Genomic DNA, 19001 nt, shown 5'->3' with positions numbered 1-19001 from the left:
TCTGCTCCATCTTCCAGTTCATTTCATCCATCTTCTACATCTCCTCGTTCATCAGAAGGTCCAGCCATCTTTCTTTTCTCTACTAAACAGTGTGCCGAGTGCATCCCATTGTCACTGTTGCTGTGACCTCTGAACTTCTGTTCCTCCTGCAATCACAGAGAACCACTCAGCACCTCCAGATGTCACCACCTACACCTCAGAGCTCCCAGCACAGGTGGAGAGACCTCAGGTGTCCACTGTCCCCCGCAGCACCCAGAAATATGGCAATGCTGAGCTTATGGAGACTGGAGACGGTGAGGCTGAATGTGTGTGTATGCGTGCATGTGTGAGTGTGTGTGAGAGCTCTCTCGTATAGATCCTGAGAGATTAGCTCATGATAGAGAGCATTGATCTACTTCGTTTATGATGACTGCCTTTTCTCGTTGGGGGTCGACTCGGGCTTCTGCGTCTGTCATGAGCACCAATCAATAACATTCATAAAAAGTGTTTTGCTTAGAAGGACATTCAATAACAAGTGCAATGTGCTCCAGTCTGTTTAAGTTTGTGTTAACATGTGGGTGTGGGTGTTTTATTCAGGGGTCCCGGTCAGCAGTCGAGTCTCTGCCAAGATCCAGCAGCTGGTAAACACTCTGAAGCAGCCGAGACGGCCTCCATTACGTGAATTCTTTGTTGATGATTTTGAGGAGCTTCTTGAGGGTGAGCTCAGGGTCTTCTCTGAACTTCTGTATTTTCAGACATGATATGTCCTCAATCTTTAAGTTCTGGCATCTGAAAACAGTCCCACCTTGGGCAAGTGATTTCAACTCAGGCCTCTATATATAGAACAATTATAATCAGTTCTGTGTTGACTGGTGCAGTCCAGCAGCCCGACCCAAACCAGCCACGACCTGAGGGAGCACAGATGATGACCATGAGAGGAGAGCAGCTTGGAGTGGTGACCAACTGGCCTCCTTCACTAGAGGCGGCATTGCAGCGATGGGGAACCATCTCACCTAAAGCCCCCTGTCTCACCACTATGGACACTAACGGCAAGCCGCTCTATGTCCTCACGTATGGTAGGTCCACTGACTGCAACCGACACTGAGAAATACGAAAAATCAGGATGACTGTGTAACTGAATTTGACTGTAAGTCACTGTAGATGTTTATTGGTATTGGTTCATTTGATTGCTTTTTTCTGTACTTTTTGTATTTCTCTGCATGTAACTGATAATACGTTAATATTTATAATTTACATTTGTATTCTCTATAGATGACAGTGATAGATGTTAGAGATAAATAGTTAAATTGGCTATACAAATAAATTGAATTGAAATTGAATTGAAATGATTGTGTTCAGTTTTTAATCTAGACAACAAAAGGGAAATAAGAAGAGAATCACTCAAAAATATATTGGATATGTTTAATGTATTGTTCAGTGTGTAGTGTATTTGAGTGTGTGTGATTTGTATTACAGGAAAATTGTGGTCACGCAGCATCAAAGTTGCTTACAACATTCTGCATAAACTGGGGACCAAACAGGAGCCCATGGTGCGGCCGGGAGATCGGGTGAGTCATAAAAGACATGTTTGTTTAAACATGAGATGATGGTGTGTTGTACAGTTTATGTCACTACATGAATTTGAAGCTTTAGTTTGTAATGTCTAGTCTATTCTCTATTTAATGAGAAACTATTTAATGCCACTTTAACCCATTGGTCCACATTTACTGCCCACGATGACACTTTAACCAATCAGTGTATTAGAGTGTAATTACTCACTCTCTGTCTCTGTCTCACTCTCAGGTGGCGCTGGTGTTCCCGAATAATGACCCTGCTGCGTTCATGGTGGCGTTTTATGGCTGTTTGCTGGCTGAGGTCGTCCCGGTGCCGATAGAGGTGCCTCTGACCCGTAAGGTGAGAAGATGACAAGATTCTAACAAGTCAATTATTCACAGTTGGATGTTTAAACTGTGTTGAAGCTTTGTGTTGAAATTGTGTACTGAATATTTGCGGAAACAGTGTTAAATCTGTATGCTGCTCTCAGGCTCTTTATGTTTTCCACTACAGTACTTTTTAAGATTTAATGTCATTTTGAGTCATCTTTTCACTGTCTGAGCTCCTGATGAGTAATGCCAATGCAGCTTTACAGCACAAAATATTAATGCTGATATATTATTTAATTAATTTTAATATAAACATCACAAAGACTTCATCCAAACTTTCATACTGATCCTGTGAATATTACAGATGCTTTTGGGTATTTGTGACTCTCTCTGTTTGTCAAATGTCACTTTCTAATGTGTTGCTGTGTGTTTTGCCTGGTCTTTTCTGCTCAAGAGGTGTGCTGTGTGTGTGTGTGTGTGTGTGTGTGTGTGTGTCTGGGGAGGGCCTATGGCAAAGCTCTGTCTGAACTCCCAGTCTAAAAATCTCAGGAAAAAGACCTTGAAACTGGCAAAACACTTTTTGGATTCATTTTCATGCAGTTCTACTCAGAATGTATTAAAATTTTACATTCCAGCCAAAAGCAGCTTTACAGAAATTCAGATATAAAATTAAAATTTAGAAGTCATGAGAATGAAGAAAATACATTTCATTAGGCCATGTTTAAAATGCACACACTCAAACACAAACACAGAATTCTCTCTAGTTTAACATCAAAAGTCATGTTTTGTTATTTCTCTGTGTTTCAGGATGCAGGCAGTCAGCAAATTGGCTTTCTCCTGGGCAGCTGTGGTGTTACTGTAGCTCTGACCAGTGACGCCTGTCATAAGGGACTCCCTAAAGGCCCCACGGGGGAAATCCCACAGTTCAAAGGTGTGTGTATGTATTTATGTCTTTGTGTGTGTGTGTGAGTCGGTGGGTGGGTGCTTGTGCATGAAGGAGGAAATATGAGTGTGTGTGGATTTAACCTGGGATGTCAGCAGGGAACATTTTCGTCTCAGTGCAGTGAGACAGGATATAAATAGAACACAGGAAAGGTAATGAGTTTATGAAGCTATTTTAGTGCTGGTAGAGAAAGAAAGAAAGAGAGAGAGAGAGAGAGAGAGAGAGAGAGAGAGAGAGAGACAGGCAGTAGTCACATTAATCACTGTCTGTATCAGCACTGCTCATCACCAAATTATATATATATATTTTATGCAGGAAGTGTCCACATCGTTACCACACCAGTGGCATATTGTCCTGCTTCTGTACTTTGAAACACTGTAAAGTAAGAATGCTTTCAAAAATACATAATTTATTTGTTTCTTTTATTCAATTTAAAAGATGCAAAGTGTGTGAACAGAATAAAATGATAAATTAAAACAATATTTGGTGTGATGACCCTCTGACATTTAACCTAGCATCTTGAACACTTTGTAGAGGATCAGCGTCAGCAGGCTGATTAACCAATTATACCAAGGTTATGGTAACATCACGCTTACGTCCCTTCCATATCGGAAGATGTCCATCAAAGATCCATGATCCAAAGATAACCAATGGGACCCAGGATCCACTGTCTGAAGAAGTGATCTTCATAGAAGAACTGCAGCCAAAAAGCCAGACCTCTAACGAGGAAACAAGGCTAAGAGGCTCAACTGTGCAGGAAAACAGGAACATGGCAGCAGGTCTCTGGACAGATGAGTCAAAATTGGAAATATTTGGATGTAGCAGAGGAGGCAGGTTGTTCACCAAAATGCTCGACAGCAGAACAATAATGAGTGTCTGCGGGCAACAGTGAAGTATGGTGGAGGTTCCTTGCAGGTTTGGGGCTGCATTTCTGCATGTAATTGGAGACCGGGTCTGGATTAATGATGTCTTCAGTGCTGAGAAGTACAGACACATCCTTATCCATCATGCAGTACCATCAAGAAAGTGTATGATTGGCCTCAAATTTATTCTGCAGCAGGACAACCTTGTAAAGAAGAACCAGGTGTCCTGGAAGTGATGGTTTGCCCCAACAGAGCCCTTATCTCGACATCAACAAGTCTGTCTGGATTACATAAAGAGACAGAAGGATCTGAGGCAGCCTCCATCTGAAGATCTGTTCAATTCAATTTAATTTCTATAGCAATTTTTGCAATGAACATCGTATCAAAGCAGCTTTGCAGAACATAAGAAACGTAATACAAAAATGTAATATTATACAAAGATTAATATAATACAAAAATTCTAGATTAATATTAGACTTATATATAAATGTGTTTGTATTTATCCCCAATGAGCAAGTCTGAGGTGGCTGAGGCGAATGTGGGGAGGAAAAACTCCCTTAGATTGAAGAGGAAGAAACCTTGAGAGGAACCAGACTGAAAAGTGAGCCTCATCCTCATTTGGGTAAAACTGGAGTGTGTGATTATAAATATACAGTCTGACAAATGTATTGATGAGGTGGTTGTTGTCCTCAAAGACCACATGGAGTTGGTATCTCCTCTTACTATGTACGAATACTTCATGAAGCAGAGCACCATTTAAACCTACAAAATGGTATCGATCAGACAGGTAGGATCTAAACCAACTTAAAGCCTGTCCCTGAATATCTGTGTAATTTTGTATTTATAATATCTGTGTAATTTTGTAACCGATCTAGTGATCTAATGTTGTGATCTATAGTGTCAAATGCAGCACTAAGGTCACGTAGAACTAATAGTGACATACAGTCTTGGTCTGAAGCTAAGAACAAGTCATTTGTGACATTAACAAGTGCAGTTTCTGTGCTATGATGGGGCCTGAAACCTGACTGAAACTCTTCAAAGATATTGTTCTCCTGTAAGAAGGAGCTCAGTTGAACAGACACAAACCTTTTCTAGTATTTTAGACAGATCTTTGGCAAGTTCTCCAAGATGTTCGGAACAACCAACTTGCTGAGTTCAAAAACTGTGTGCAAGTGAACCTACAACAGTCCCAATAAATATTGACTTGATTTGGATTTCAGTTCATTTACTCTCCATTTTGTTAATTGATAAAAAATAAACTATCATCTCCTGTATTTTTGAAAGCATTCTTACTTTACAGCATTTTATTCACACCTGCCTAAAACTTTTGCACAGTACTGTATATACCATATGAATAAAAATAGTATTGCATGACTTGTTAGAGACTGTAGATGGATTCAGATGTTTTCATTAACGGGTTTGTACTGTAGGTTGGCCGAAGCTGCTGTGGTTTGTCACCGAATCTAAACATCTCTCTAAGCCTCCACGTGATTGGTTCCCTCATATTAAAGATGCAAATAATGACACAGCCTACATCGAGGTGAGGTCCAAAACCACACGCTGATCCGCTGGAGCATGCAGTCTATTTCCATTACTCTGTTATAACCTCTCACTCGCTAACCTTCCTGTGGGTGAAGAGCGAATCGATAGCAGATATGCCCTCCATTAGTAGCTGATAATTGATTAACGTGTGTTTCATTCTGAATTCTCAGTCAGATAGAGTTCTCTGTCACACAGCACATGACTGTTGCAGCCAAGAGTCAGAATAAACTTTTAGCACTAGGATCACCATGGCAGAAGAGTCAGACACATGTGGGACAGATGATGACAAAATTCTGTCAGTTTGGGAAAATAGTAGGCTGGAGATCTCACAGGACAGGTATAGAGCAGTGAGATGGAGAAACATAAAGGAAACATGCTAATGAACATTAAAAAAAAATAGTTTGATTGATTTTTTTCTTAGATCCTGTAATTATGTTTCATGCAGAACATTATTGTGTGTGTGTGTGTGTGTGTGTGTGTGTGTGTATCAGTATAAGACCTGTAAGGATGGCAGTGTATTGGGGGTTACAGTGATGAGGATCGCTCTGCTCACACACTGCCAGGCTCTCACACAGTCCTGCGGTTACACAGAGGGTAAGACACTCAAACACACACACACACACAAACATACACACAAACAAACAAACACACAGTTTGATTGGAGTTTGTTTATAATGTGCAAAATAAACACAGGATACACACTTAGTTCTGTGTGTGTGTGTGTGTGTGTGTTACAGCGGAGACCATTGTGAATGTGTTAGACTTCAAGAAGGATGTGGGGCTGTGGCACGGAATCCTGACGGTAAGTCTCACTCATGATGAGGTGGATGATGTCATCAACTCCCTCTGGTGAACTAATGTGTGTCTTTCCCTCAGAGTGTCATGAACATGATGCATGTGATCAGTATCCCGTACTCACTGATGAAGGTCAATCCATTGTCCTGGATCCAGAAAGTGTGTCAGTATAAAGGTGTGTGTGTGTGTGTGTCCTTAGTGAGAATGAAAGTTCACTGTCCAGGTTGTATACAGGAACGAGTCACCTGATACAAGAATAAGGCTTTGAATAAATGTATTTATATTCACATTGTAAATTATGCATCAAATATGTGTAATGTAGTGCGAGTACTACTAATGTGTGTGTATGTGTACGTGCAGCTAAAGTGGCATGTGTGAAGAGCAGGGACATGCACTGGGCTCTAGTGGCTCACAGAGATCAGAGAGACATCAACCTGAGTTCACTGCGAATGCTGGTGGTGGCTGATGGATCAAACCCCTGTGAGTTCATAACATTAACCTCTCTCTCTCTCTCTCTCTCTCTCTACTCGAATGTTTCTGAGCATTTTCTGCACATTTACAATGTTGGTGTTATTGTGTGATTGTGGTCCTGTTCCACTGGCTTTTCTTTTGTTGTGACAGAACTACACACAACACCTGCAACCTCTGTAAGGTTTCTTCTAGCAGGAGGCTGAGTTTGTTTTTGTTTGGCATCAGACTGAAATCTTGTTCATGGGTCATGAAATGGAAAAAATGTTTCCTTGATGTGTGTATAATTAGATCATGTTGTTAAAAAGTGCATTAAAAAGTGAGGTCACAGCTGGTCTTTCTTTGGCAGCCTGGTATATGTGTGTGTATGTGTGTCTTTGTAGGTCTGTGTGTATGTGTAAATATCTGTGTGTGTGTGTGTCACCGAGTCTGTACATCGGGGGTCTTTTGTCACGTTGCTCCGTCATGTTGCTACTCGCTAAGGCCATCCTTAAAAATATTCTTGTTTGCTGTAACCCGACCGACTGTCAAATGTAGGACCGACTCAATTTTTTTTTTTTTTTTTTTTTTGCTTTAAGTCCGACCGACTTGCCGGTTGTAAATTTGCATTAAGACCGCCCTTTTTTTTTTACTCTTCAAACAACTAATACAAAAGCAATAAAATAATATTAATTATATTTTAGTAAGTATTGTAAATATATAAATTGCCTAGGCCTACTTACAAACGAAGGCTACGTTCTTTCTTTTGAATAAAAACCCGTGACGTCATCTATGTTTACACTATTGGTTCCCGGATGTCACACTATGGCCTGTGCGTTCGCTTCGTCTCATTCTCTCATTCACTGTCAGAGTTAACGGTTCACACTTGGTAATGATGGCTGCGGCTGCAGTAAACTAAATGTTCGCGGTCACCGTTCAAACAGATTTGTTTGTGGTCTATAAAGCCTGCGTCACAATGAGGTTTGCAGTGATGCGCCCGAAGGCACGGGATGAAGACCCAGTCAGTGACGTCACGATATGCTAATTAGTTTAAATTCATACCTACGTAATCACTGTCACCAAAATTGTACTTTTTTTTACATTGAAACTTGAAAAAAAAATAGACCTACCTACCGACCCTTTTTTTTACTGTTACTGCAAACCAAAATATTTTAAGGATGGCCTAAATAGAATTTTATATAAAAAGTCTCAGTGAAGACATCAGGGTTTGTGCCATGACACTTCGGTAAGTTTACTGATGAAGAAAATAATCCATGTGAATGAACGAACTCTGACAACAAGAACTGATAGTCACAAAGCCTTTAAATCAATGAACTCAACAATTAACAAGCTGCTCGTGTGAATTTTAAATGATTTACTGTAAAATATATCTGTTTGATATTTCAACAAAAATAGTTTATTCTTCTGGTCTGGTTTATGGCAATAAGCTGTAAATAAATGTTATTAATAATAAAGACCAGTTGCTCTTGGACACTTATTTTGCCAACGTAGTTTTTTTAGTCAGTTTGGACAAATAACATTCTATGTTACTTTGTTGATTTGTTCCTTCGGTCTAGCGTTTTAAATATTTTTCTTTTTGCATTCATAGTAAATTTTTGTAGTTTTTATTTGGTGTTTGTTCCACTTAGTGAGCTACTGGTTAGTGAGCAACTCAACTGAATTATTTTTATTAAATTATAATTATATTATATATTAATATTATTGGAATGTTAAATTTGATATTTTTCTTAAGTGTTAAAACCTCTTCGTGCTTTTTTCTCAGATTGTTCAGAGCCTCATTGAAGTTTCTTGTGTTGCTGATGTTTATACCGAGGTGTGTGTAGGTCTGAGTGTGTTGAATTTTGTCTAATTTAAAGTTATGATGTTACCTTGGGGACTGTGATTATTGAATACTTTTGGGGTGAACTGACAAAGCTCAGGTCTGACAGAAGGTCTGCAAGAGGTCTAGATGCTGTTGTAGACCTTTTGTTTTAAATTTTTTTTTTTAAAGTCAATAAATCATGAAAACGTTTCTTTCTTTCTTTCTTTCTTTCTTTCTTTCTTTCTTTCTTTCTTTCTTTATACCCCCCTCTCCCTCTCTCCCCCTCTCTCTTTCAGGGTCCATCTCATCATGTGATGCATTTCTAAACGTATTCCAGAGTAAGGGTCTGAAGCCGGAGGTCATCTGTCCATGTGCTAGCTCACCTGAGGCTCTTACTGTTGCAATAAGAAGGTGTACACACGCAAAATTTGAATGTTTTTTATTTTGTCAGAAACATTTTCCAACAAATGAGACATTAAAATTAAAACGGAATAAAAAAATATTTCAATAGCTGTAATGAACACACAAACAAAGAAAATCAGAATTGTAGAATCATCCGATCAGAGGTGACCTGATTGTGTATGTGAATTTGTGTGTGTGTGCAGACCCACAGATGACAGCAGTCAGCCACCTGGTCGAGGTGTTTTGTCAATGCAGGGTCTTAGCCATGGAGTCATAAGGGTAGACACAGAAGAACGTCTTGCAGTTCTCACAGTACAAGACGTGGGCACGGTCATGCCTGGAGGTACACACCGACACTGACAAACACACACACACATTCACACACACTCACTCACTTTAGCTTACAGCTAAACTCAACACCGTGACTAAATGTGCATAAAGAGAAGAATGTGTGTGTGTGTGTGTGTTCTCAGCATTGATGTGTGTAGTGAAACCAGAAGGAGTTCCACAATTGTGCCGAACAGATGAGATCGGAGAGCTGTGTGTTTGTTCTATTGCCACGGGAACTTCATATTACGGGCTGTCAGGGATGACCAAGAACACCTTTGAGGTTCTCTCACACACACAGACACACACACAGACACGGACACACACACACAGGATTAGGTTCAGCATGTTTAACTTATACACTTTTGTTTGACAGCCTCTGATTTATTAGTTATTATGTTGACAGTGTGTTGGTTCTGCTCTCAGGTTTTCCCTATGAGCAGCTCAGGAGCTCTGATCAGCGAGTACCCGTTCACACGGACTGGCCTGCTGGGCTTTGTGGGTCCTGGAGGTCTGGTGTTCATCACCGGCAAGATGGACGGCCTGATGGTGGTTAGTGGGCGGAGACACAATGCTGATGACATTGTGGCTACTGCACTCGCTGTAGAACCCATGAAGTTTGTGTACAGAGGCAGGTAAGGATGGGAGGAGTGTGTCTGAAACGCTAACACTACACACACATACATAAACACACATACACACTACACACACATACATACTGTACACACATACATAAACACACTACACACATACATACACACACATACACATACATACATAAACACACATACATACATACACACACACTACACACACATACATACTGTACACACATACATAAACACACTACACACATACATACACACATACATACACATACATACACACATAAACACACATACATACATACACACACACTACACACACACATACATACATACATACATACATACATACATACATGCATACATACACACACGTACATACACACACACATATACATACATACATACACACATACATCCCCACACACACTACACACACACATACATACATACATGCACACACAGACACAAACATACATACATATACACACTACACACATACATACACACACACACTACACACATACATACATACCCACACACACTACACACACACATACATACATACATGCACACACAGACACAAACATACATACATACACACACTACACACATACATACACACACACACTACACACACTACACACATACATACACACACACACACTACACACATACATACATGCACACACACAGACACAAACATACACACACACACACACAAAACACACACTACACATATTCTGCACATCATCATGACTATGATCTTAAACACAAACCACAAGACAGTAAAATAATTTTTTTATACACAGTGAAATTTTCTTCATAGTCCTAATAAAGTGTGTGTGTATTTGCAGGATAGCTGTGTTCTCTGTGACAGTTCTACATGATGAGCGTATCGTGGTGGTAGCAGAACAGAGACCCGACTCTACAGAGGAGGACAGTTTCCAGTGGATGAGTCGAGTTCTGCAGGTGTGGAAGAGAACTCACACTGTCACACTGCTCACACGACTAATCTGATTTATTACTTTAATCTGTTTTTAGACTATTTGCTAATTATGGTTGATCAGATGGGATTAGTTTATAATTATTGTCGTGTGCACTGAATTATTTATGTTGTGTTTATAGAAGAGACACTTGAGTGTACAGTGAGTGTGAAGTACAGAAATCTTACATTTACATTCTTCCACATTTGGGAATATTTTATATTATCATCAGTTTTAGGGTTAGGATTAGGGTTAACCCTAACCCTAACCCTAACCGGGGATTTTTTTTTTTTAAGTGGGGATTGTACACATTGTACTCTCTCATTGTACTGTGTGTTTTTTAGGTTTGTGAGAAAGTTCTTTGTGTGTGTACAGGCCATAGACAGTATCCACAATGTAGGTGTGTTCTGTTTGGCGTTGGTTCCTGCAAACACGCTGCCTAAGACACCATTAGGAGGAATTCACCTGTCTGAGACCAAGCAGCTGTTTCTGGAAGGTTCTCTGCATCCCTGCAATGTTCTCATGTGTCCTCACACATGTGTAACCAACCTGCCCAAACCTCGACAGAAACAACCAGGTGTGACACACACAGACACACACACACATACAGACACACACACATTATATATATAATATAAAATATATTTTTTTGTGTGTAATATATATATATATATATATATATATATATATTACACACATATTCCTTGCTTCCCCATATCCCATTGATTTGTGCAGGATGTTCTGCAGTTTTCTCCCATTGTGATGCTTTTGAACTCATTATCTTCATGTGTGTCTGCATGATTTTCTGTTCTCTACTTTAGCAGTGTGATTGACTGATTGGATAATTACATGTGCAGGTGTACAGGCATAAAGTGTGTGTATAAGTATGCAATTATTTGTGTGTCTGTGTGTATTTTCTTCAGTTTTTTTTGTGTGTGTCTCTGTTTACAGAGATTGGACCTGCATCTGTGATGGTGGGAAATCTGGTGTCAGGGAAGAGAATCGCGCAGGCGAGTGGGAGAGATCTGGGACAGATCGAAGACAATGATCAGGCAAGAAAGGTGTGTGTGTGACACCACGGGGCCTCGATTTTCATCCATCCATCCTTTCATTTATTCATCCTTATATCTCCTTATATCATCCTTATGTATTTTGGTGCTTGGTAACGCTGCTGTTTGTCTGTGTGTGATGGAATGAGGTGTCATAAAGATAAGCAAGCTGCCTCAAAGCTCCATAACACACACATCAAACACTGTGTCTGTCTCTCTGTATCTCCCAAAAAAGTAATCTCTTTCCAAGTATAAAACACAAACACACGTACACACTCCCTCCACGTGTGTATGAGGTGACACCTCTGCATGTCTCTGCATCTGGAGCATCAAAATCTCACCCTAAGGCCATCCTTAAAAATATTCTTGTTTGCTGTAACCCGACCGACTGTCAAATGTAGGACCGACTCAATTTTTTATTTTTTATTTTTTGCTTTAAGTCCGACCGACTTGCCGGTTGTAAATTTGCATTAAGACCGCCCTTTTTTTTTTACTCTTCAAACAACTAATACAAAAGCAATAAAATAATATTAATTATATTTTAGTAAGTATTGTAAATATATAAATTGCCTAGGCCTACTTACAAACGAAGGCTACGTTCTTTCTTTTGAATAAAAACCCGTGACGTCATCTATGTTTACACTATTGGTTCCCGGATGTCACACTATGGCCTGTGCGTTCGCTTCGTCTCATTCTCTCATTCACTGTCAGAGTTAACGGTTCACACTTGGTAATGATGGCTGCGGCTGCAGTAAACTAAATGTTCGCGGTCACCGTTCAAACAGATTTGTTTGTGGTCTATAAAGCCTGCGTCACAATGAGGTTTGCAGTGATGCGCCCGAAGGCACGGGATGAAGACCCAGTCAGTGACGTCACGATATGCTAATTTGTTTAAATTCATACCTACGTAATCACTGTCACCAAAATTGTACTTTTTTTTACATTGAAACTTGAAAAAAAAATAGACCTACCTACCGACCCTTTTTTTTACTGTTACTGCAAACCAAAATATTTTTAAGGATGGCCTAATCTTTATCTCCTGTACTTAGACCCTGTGTATGTTCGTAACCCAACCTCCACACATCCATTTCATTTATGCACATGAAAATCAGGCCCTGTGTGTGTGTGAGAGAGAGAGAGAGAGAGATTTTAACCTCAGATGGAAGAACAGGCCTTTAAATAATGCAGTAAAACCTTCATTACGTCGAGCCCTGAGGTAATCAGTCCTCGCTGTTCTAACACTGATATTTATTAATAACACAGTTTCTGCTCTGCTGTGCTTCTGTTTTTCTGCTGAATGAAGCTTTGTACTCCAGTTTCTGAACAATTTCACAATTACCAGTTGGACAAATATTGGACAATTTTGCTGTGGTTGTGTACACTCTCGGTTCTCTGTAGGTTCTCACAGTCTCAGTTCTTTTCACTCCTCCTGTAGTTCCTGTTCTTGTCTGAAGTGTTGCAATGGCGAGCACAGACCACCCCGGACCACGTGCTTTTTACACTGCTCAGCTCACGGGTACCACACACACTCACACACACAGAGATTCCAAACAAACAAGCAATGTGTCATTTTAAAACTCAAACAAACTTTAGTTTCGAATTGTTTTGAATAGTTTAGTTTAAATTTACTGTTTCGAAAATCAATCTAAAAGAATTTTTTTAATTCTTTTTATATGTGTGTGTGTGTGTGTGTGTGTGTGTGTGCTTGCTTGTTGTGCTGTAGGGGGCAGTACTCAGCTCACTGACCTGTGTGCAGCTTCATAAGCGTTCGGAGAAGATTGCAGCAATGCTGATGGAACGAGGACACCTGCAGGACGGCGCTCATGTGGCTCTGGTTTATCCTCCAGGTACAGATTCATCAGTCTGCATTAGTCTTCAGCATCCTGAAACTTATCTAGAACTACAAATATTACCCGAGTTCCACACATGACCCTGAAGAGCAGCATCTAGAAGGTCAAAAAGGGCATTACAAATGTTAAGGTTAACATGAACCACTATAAAGACAATTCAAGTTTACCAAGTTAAAATATTATTTTACACCTTGAGCAGAAATATAAAGTTAAAAAATAAGTACAAATATTTTCAAAATAAAAGATCATATTTATGAAGTTAATCTGAGATTTGATTAGTGCTAGCGCTCTCCTTCAAGGAGCTGAAGAATGTCTTGGGTTTTTAATGTATTTTATACATTCTGTACTGATGATCTGAGCTGAAAGTGCTGTGTGGTACAAAAGATTAGTCTTTTTTATTACAGTATTATGGCACTTTATTTCATTAAAGCTTAACAACTCTAACAAACCCTTTAGGCCTCTTCACCTTATTTTGCACCACATTGATGCATTTTATTAACTTAATTAACACTAATCGGAAAATGTCTGATGTGATGTGTGTATTATACAAGTATAAGTCCGAGGTATCTGTGTTTCCCGCCACCACAGGTATCGACCTGATCGCTGCATTTTACGGTTGTCTGTATGCTGGCTGTGTGCCCATCACTGTGCGCCCACCGCATCCTCAGAACATCGCCACCACGCTGCCCACTGTCAAAATGATTGTGGAGGTGAGTGGAGTTATAATGAGTTTATTAACCACACTGCTGTATCTGATGCTTTATTACTGCTCAAACTTTAACGTGTGCGTGTGTGTGAACTCAGGTGAGCCGCTCTGCCTGTGTGATGACTACACAGGCGATAAGTAAACTGCTGAAGTCCAAGGAAGCATCTGCTGCAGTGGATATCAGGGCATGGCCTCCAGTCCTCGACACAGGTGAGACTCACACACATTAAGAGAGATGCACAGAACCTCAGGTGTTTGAACAGAGATGACTATTTATTTCCCTAGTTTAACTAAGCACCAGTTAGAGCTCTGTGGTGATGTAAAAATTTTTCATTTTCAATTTGCACCTGAATCAAAATCTGACCTGATCATCAGGTCTCCATAAATCTATGCATTGCTTTTATTCAGTGTAAATACAGTGTATAAAGTTTTTAACATGTTCTAATACTCTAGACTCTTAATTTCTCTATAATTTCTTCTCCAGCTGGAACAGAGCAGCATGACATTCAGCAGTTCAGTTATTATACCAGATGATCCTTCTTTTCACTGCAAAATTATTTCTCATATTCTAGATGATTTGCCAAAGAAAAAGCCTCCTCAGCTGTACAAGCCCTCAAACCCGGACACACTGGCCTACCTGGACTTCAGTGTGTCCACCACAGGGATGCTTGCAGGGGTAAAGGTATGTGTAAGGATGGCTGAGAAGGATCCATATGCAGTAAAATCAGAGGAACTTTAATAAGATACAGAGCAAACAAATCCAAAACAATAGCAAAGGGGCATAAACCACAGGCGGGCAAACAGTTCAGCAACAATGTGATCAGTCCGTGATGCTTACAATCCAACAAGGGTGAGACACAGAAAGTGTGAAATCTTAAATACAGAAAAACAGGTCATACACAAGAAAGAGCATAGAACAAACGGCTTGGTAATGCTGGGGTTAGCTGGAGATACTTCGTGTCTATGCATGGCGTGAGCATGGTTTAAATGGCCCAGAACTCGGGAGAGGGTTCCCTCTGGTGGCTGTGGGTTTGTGTTACCGTTATAGTATGTCTCTCTCCTTACATCTATAGTTTCTTTACTCTCTGGATTTGTTCCAAGTTAATGCTTACCCTAGCTTTGGGTTATTTTTTTGGTGTAAAGCCAAGCGCTGGATTGATACTAGTATAACTCGTGCCTCAAGAGTGCTAATCAGAAAAACTCTGGAGATCATGCGTGTAGTACCAATCTGAATACACAAAACTTTTCTCAACCTAGCGTTTATAAAGCAGTTAGTGGTGAAAAAAAGTATAACTTCAAGCATTGGTAACATGAAAGAACACGACCTCTTCCTTCCTGTTAAAAGCCTGACTCCTGCGTGCTCACTGACACGTCCGACTCTGAACCCTTTCACTCCCGATTCATTCATGTGATTATTAGGGACTGCGGCTTTAAGCCCGTATTTACAGTTCAATATTTAGGTGTTTAATGAGTGAATGAAACAATTTCAGGTCTAACAGTTCAGATGTAGCAAAATACTTTTTTTGTAATCATAATTGTAATTCCAGATCTAGCTGGCTAGAACAGTTTAGATTAGAAAGACATATATATGGCCAGTAGGGCACAGTCCTGTTCTTATTCTGCTGTTCTGCTCTGAAGAGTCGTTGTAAAGTTCAGTCCCATCATCCTGTGAAGATATTCATGGAGCTCTAGTGGATGTGAAGAAGGCAGGGCTTTATAACAATACATTCTTTTGCACACAGATGTTATCTGCTCATTACCTTCTCTAACACTTCTCTGCATCACACTACTAAATCAGTGTTTGTTTCTTTTCCTGCCTCTCACTCCATTTCTCTTTCTTTTTCAGATGTCTCACTCTGCCACTAGTGCCTTCTGCCGCTCAATCAAGCTCCAGTGTGAGCTTTACCCCTCTCGTGAAGTGGCCATCTGCCTCGACCCCTACTGCGGCCTAGGCTTTGTCCTCTGGTGCCTCTGCAGGTCAGAGAGAAAGACAGAATTACAGAGAGAGATATGGAAATAGAGAGAGAGTGCTGATTGTGTGTGTGTGTGTGTGTGTGTGCATGCAGTGTGTACTCAGGGCATCAGTCCATCCTGATCCCACCATCAGAGTTGGAAGTGAATCCCGCGCTCTGGCTGCTGGCCGTCAGTCAGTTCCGTGTCAGAGACACGTTCTGCTCGTACTCCGTCATGGAGCTGTGCACTAAAGGCCTGGGCCTGCAAACTGAGTCTCTGAAGGTAATCTCACATGTAAATATTAAACTACTCCACATTCTTAACTACTAAATTAATCTAGACAAAAACTTTTCTACAGGTTAATTTCCAGAACTCTCATTAGTCAATAAGTGATATTTTCAGTATCAGAATCTTGATTTACATTCTCAATCATTCTTGGCCTCTTAAATCACATTTCTCATTTATTTATTTAACAGCAGACAAACTGTTGGAATATAAAGTTATGTTACCATGAAAATTACCATCTGTCCATTATAGATATTTACATATTTTGATCAGATAATTATTAGATAATTAACTAGTTTAGCTTGCAGCTTCTGTGGATAATTTGTTTTCAGTAATGGGGCAGTTGTGGTTAAAGTGGTTAAAGCTCTGGGCTGTTGCTCTGAAAATGTGCCAATCTGCTGCTGTTGGGCAGTTGAGCAACCCTAACCAGCTCTGCTCCAGGGGTGCTGTATCATAGCTACATCATAGATTGCCCCAGTAATCTGACCACAACTCCCCCTCTGGGATATGTGAAAAAAAGTAATCCTTAAGTATGTATGTGATGATAGTAAATTATTTTTCTTCTAACCATAATAATATAAAATAATAATTTCCATATTTTGCATGATGTCACAAACATGTCCATGTGCCCAGCAGTAGCCCCACCCCAAATCACTTTTATACAGAAGCACTGAAAACATCTTTCATATAAATTGATCATTTAAAACACTTAGAGCCAAAGACATTTCTGTAGACTTCAGGATATTCCAAAATAAATGAATGAAAGCTTCACTGATGTTTCAGTGTTTTTGATGTTTAACATGTATAAATATTTAACTACTGCACTTCTGATAAAGTTGTTGACTGTTCCTGTGTGCATTAGTGTTACATTAGTGTTACTTAATTAGCAAGTAGCACTCAATTATTGCTAAAAGCATTTTATTATCCACATTTATAAACGTGCTGTACTGTGGTGTGTTTCCAGGATATTTTGTGTGTGTGTGTAATTACACCCTCAGCAGTGTGCTGCTTTGTGACCAGTTTGATTTGTGAAATGTTCTTTATTTACTCACATTTAATCTGCTTAGTGTGAACTGCATCTGTCTATATTTAACTTTTTAATCCTTTATTATTATTATTATGATTATTATTCAAGATTGAGAATGTTATTAATAAAATGAGCAGTAGAAATAAACTTAGACAAAGTTCAACCTCTGTGTGTGTGTGTGTGTGTGTGTGTGTGTGTGTGTGTGTGTGTGTGTGTGCGTGCACGCGCAGTCGCGCGGGTTGGACCTGTCCCGTGTGAGGACTTGTGTGGTGGTGGCAGAGGAAAGACCTCGCATTGCTCTCACTCAGTCTTTCTCCAAGCTGTTTAAAGATCTTGGCCTTCATCCGCGAGCCGTCAGCACTTCCTTTGGCTGCAGAGTGAATCTCGCTATATGCCTGCAGGTTTGTTCTTTTATGTGCATATATGTGTATGTGTGTGTATGTGTTTGTACGTCTGTGTGTATGTTTGTGTGTGTGTATGTGTGGGGGGGTTAGAACCTCACTTCCTCCGCTTCAGGAGAAGCCCAGTGGGGACCTTGAAACCTAGTCTTCTGGGGTCTGGTCCAGCAGGCTGGATCTCAATGATCTATGTGTCCAAACTGAGGTGTTCTAGAGTGGAAACAGGCTGGTTCTGGCATTGTGAGAGTCTCATAAAGCCTTGTACACACTCCCCAGTGTTAGAGCAGCCATAACCCCGTAGTCATATTTATTCACTGGTATCTGTTGGTGCCTGACAGACTTTACCAGAATTATACAGCATCAATACTGGACTGTAAAAACTGGGGAAGCCACGAGGACATTTTGTGTTAAATTCAATCTGATCCTAGAGACCTGGAGGAAAGTAATGCTGACTCAATTTGAGTGAGAGCTAAATGCCATCTCACCAGTAACTGTTCTTAATAGTTTTCCCTAAACAGTATTGGGTTAGGTGGTGAATGGGAGTTATGTGTTAGTAATATTCTGTATGTTGGAATATAGACACGTTACATGTATTAACATGTTTAGGTGGTTTGTGCTTGTATTAGTAGAGTAAGTATGTTGTATGCATGTGTGTTGATGCTCAATAATCACAGAAGGAAGATAACTATTTTGTTGATTTTTGTAATGCATAAAGAAAATAAAATTTTGTTACCTTTTGTTCTTTTCCAAGATGATTCGGTTTGTATTTTTTTTCCAATAAAAAAAACAAAAACAAATAAAACTTAATTTGATCCTGATTCTCTGTCCCATGTTCTCAATAGCTCACTGTTACACTTACAGAGAAATGTAGCGCAGAATAATGAACCTCATAACAAAATTTATATTAATCCATTTACCTTCTCTTGTGTACCTTCTCTTCACCTCTGTAACTATAATTCAGCTTATGCAAATCTCTTTGCTAACATACCAGATGTTGTTAATGAAGAATTCAAACAGGTATCTTTTGACTATAGCCTCAAGGATTTCATGACTATGATTATCATGTACCAACTGCTCCTGAATAACATGTGGGAGCTCAGATACAAGAGTAGCGTTAAGGCCTTTATATATGACAGCCC

The 19001-nt window shown here is 39.8% G+C and overlaps 1 protein-coding gene across 6 annotated transcripts in view; it reads left to right on the top strand.

Annotated features, from left to right (window-relative positions):
- Positions 1-19001, top strand: part of dip2ca (disco-interacting protein 2 homolog Ca) — a 48115-nt gene that overhangs the window by 25495 nt on the left and 3619 nt on the right. For 3 of the 6 annotated variants that reach the window (XM_060861553.1, XM_060861554.1, XM_060861550.1), the window contains 26 exons: positions 159-293; positions 577-696; positions 858-1055; positions 1456-1547; positions 1783-1893; positions 2670-2793; positions 5099-5208; positions 5702-5804; positions 5948-6012; positions 6087-6180; positions 6366-6485; positions 8571-8685; positions 8880-9019; positions 9150-9286; positions 9430-9638; positions 10466-10580; positions 10970-11171; positions 11546-11655; positions 13079-13159; positions 13367-13490; positions 14082-14203; positions 14298-14409; positions 14772-14881; positions 16046-16176; positions 16266-16434; positions 17695-17865. In XM_060861553.1, coding sequence (XP_060717536.1) covers positions 159-293; positions 577-696; positions 858-1055; positions 1456-1547; positions 1783-1893; positions 2670-2793; positions 5099-5208; positions 5702-5804; positions 5948-6012; positions 6087-6180; positions 6366-6485; positions 8571-8685; positions 8880-9019; positions 9150-9286; positions 9430-9638; positions 10466-10580; positions 10970-11171; positions 11546-11655; positions 13079-13159; positions 13367-13490; positions 14082-14203; positions 14298-14409; positions 14772-14881; positions 16046-16176; positions 16266-16434; positions 17695-17865 — 3320 coding nt within the window. Of the gene's footprint in view, positions 1-17; positions 59-158; positions 294-576; positions 697-857; positions 1056-1455; positions 1548-1782; positions 1894-2669; positions 2794-5098; positions 5209-5701; positions 5805-5947; positions 6013-6086; positions 6181-6365; positions 6486-8570; positions 8686-8879; positions 9020-9149; positions 9287-9429; positions 9639-10465; positions 10581-10969; positions 11172-11545; positions 11656-13078; positions 13160-13366; positions 13491-14081; positions 14204-14297; positions 14410-14771; positions 14882-16045; positions 16177-16265; positions 16435-17694; positions 17866-19001 lie in introns of all 6 variants that reach the window. The other 3 variants (XM_060861556.1, XM_060861552.1, XM_060861555.1) reach the window with 2 other exon arrangements.

The sequence above is a fragment of the Tachysurus vachellii genome, chromosome 25 (assembly GCF_030014155.1).
Source record: "Tachysurus vachellii isolate PV-2020 chromosome 25, HZAU_Pvac_v1, whole genome shotgun sequence".
Classification (NCBI taxonomy): Eukaryota; Metazoa; Chordata; class Actinopteri; order Siluriformes; family Bagridae; genus Tachysurus; species Tachysurus vachellii.
The sequence above is the reverse complement of the archived record's forward strand: the minus strand, read 5'-3'. Positions and strand labels throughout refer to the sequence as shown.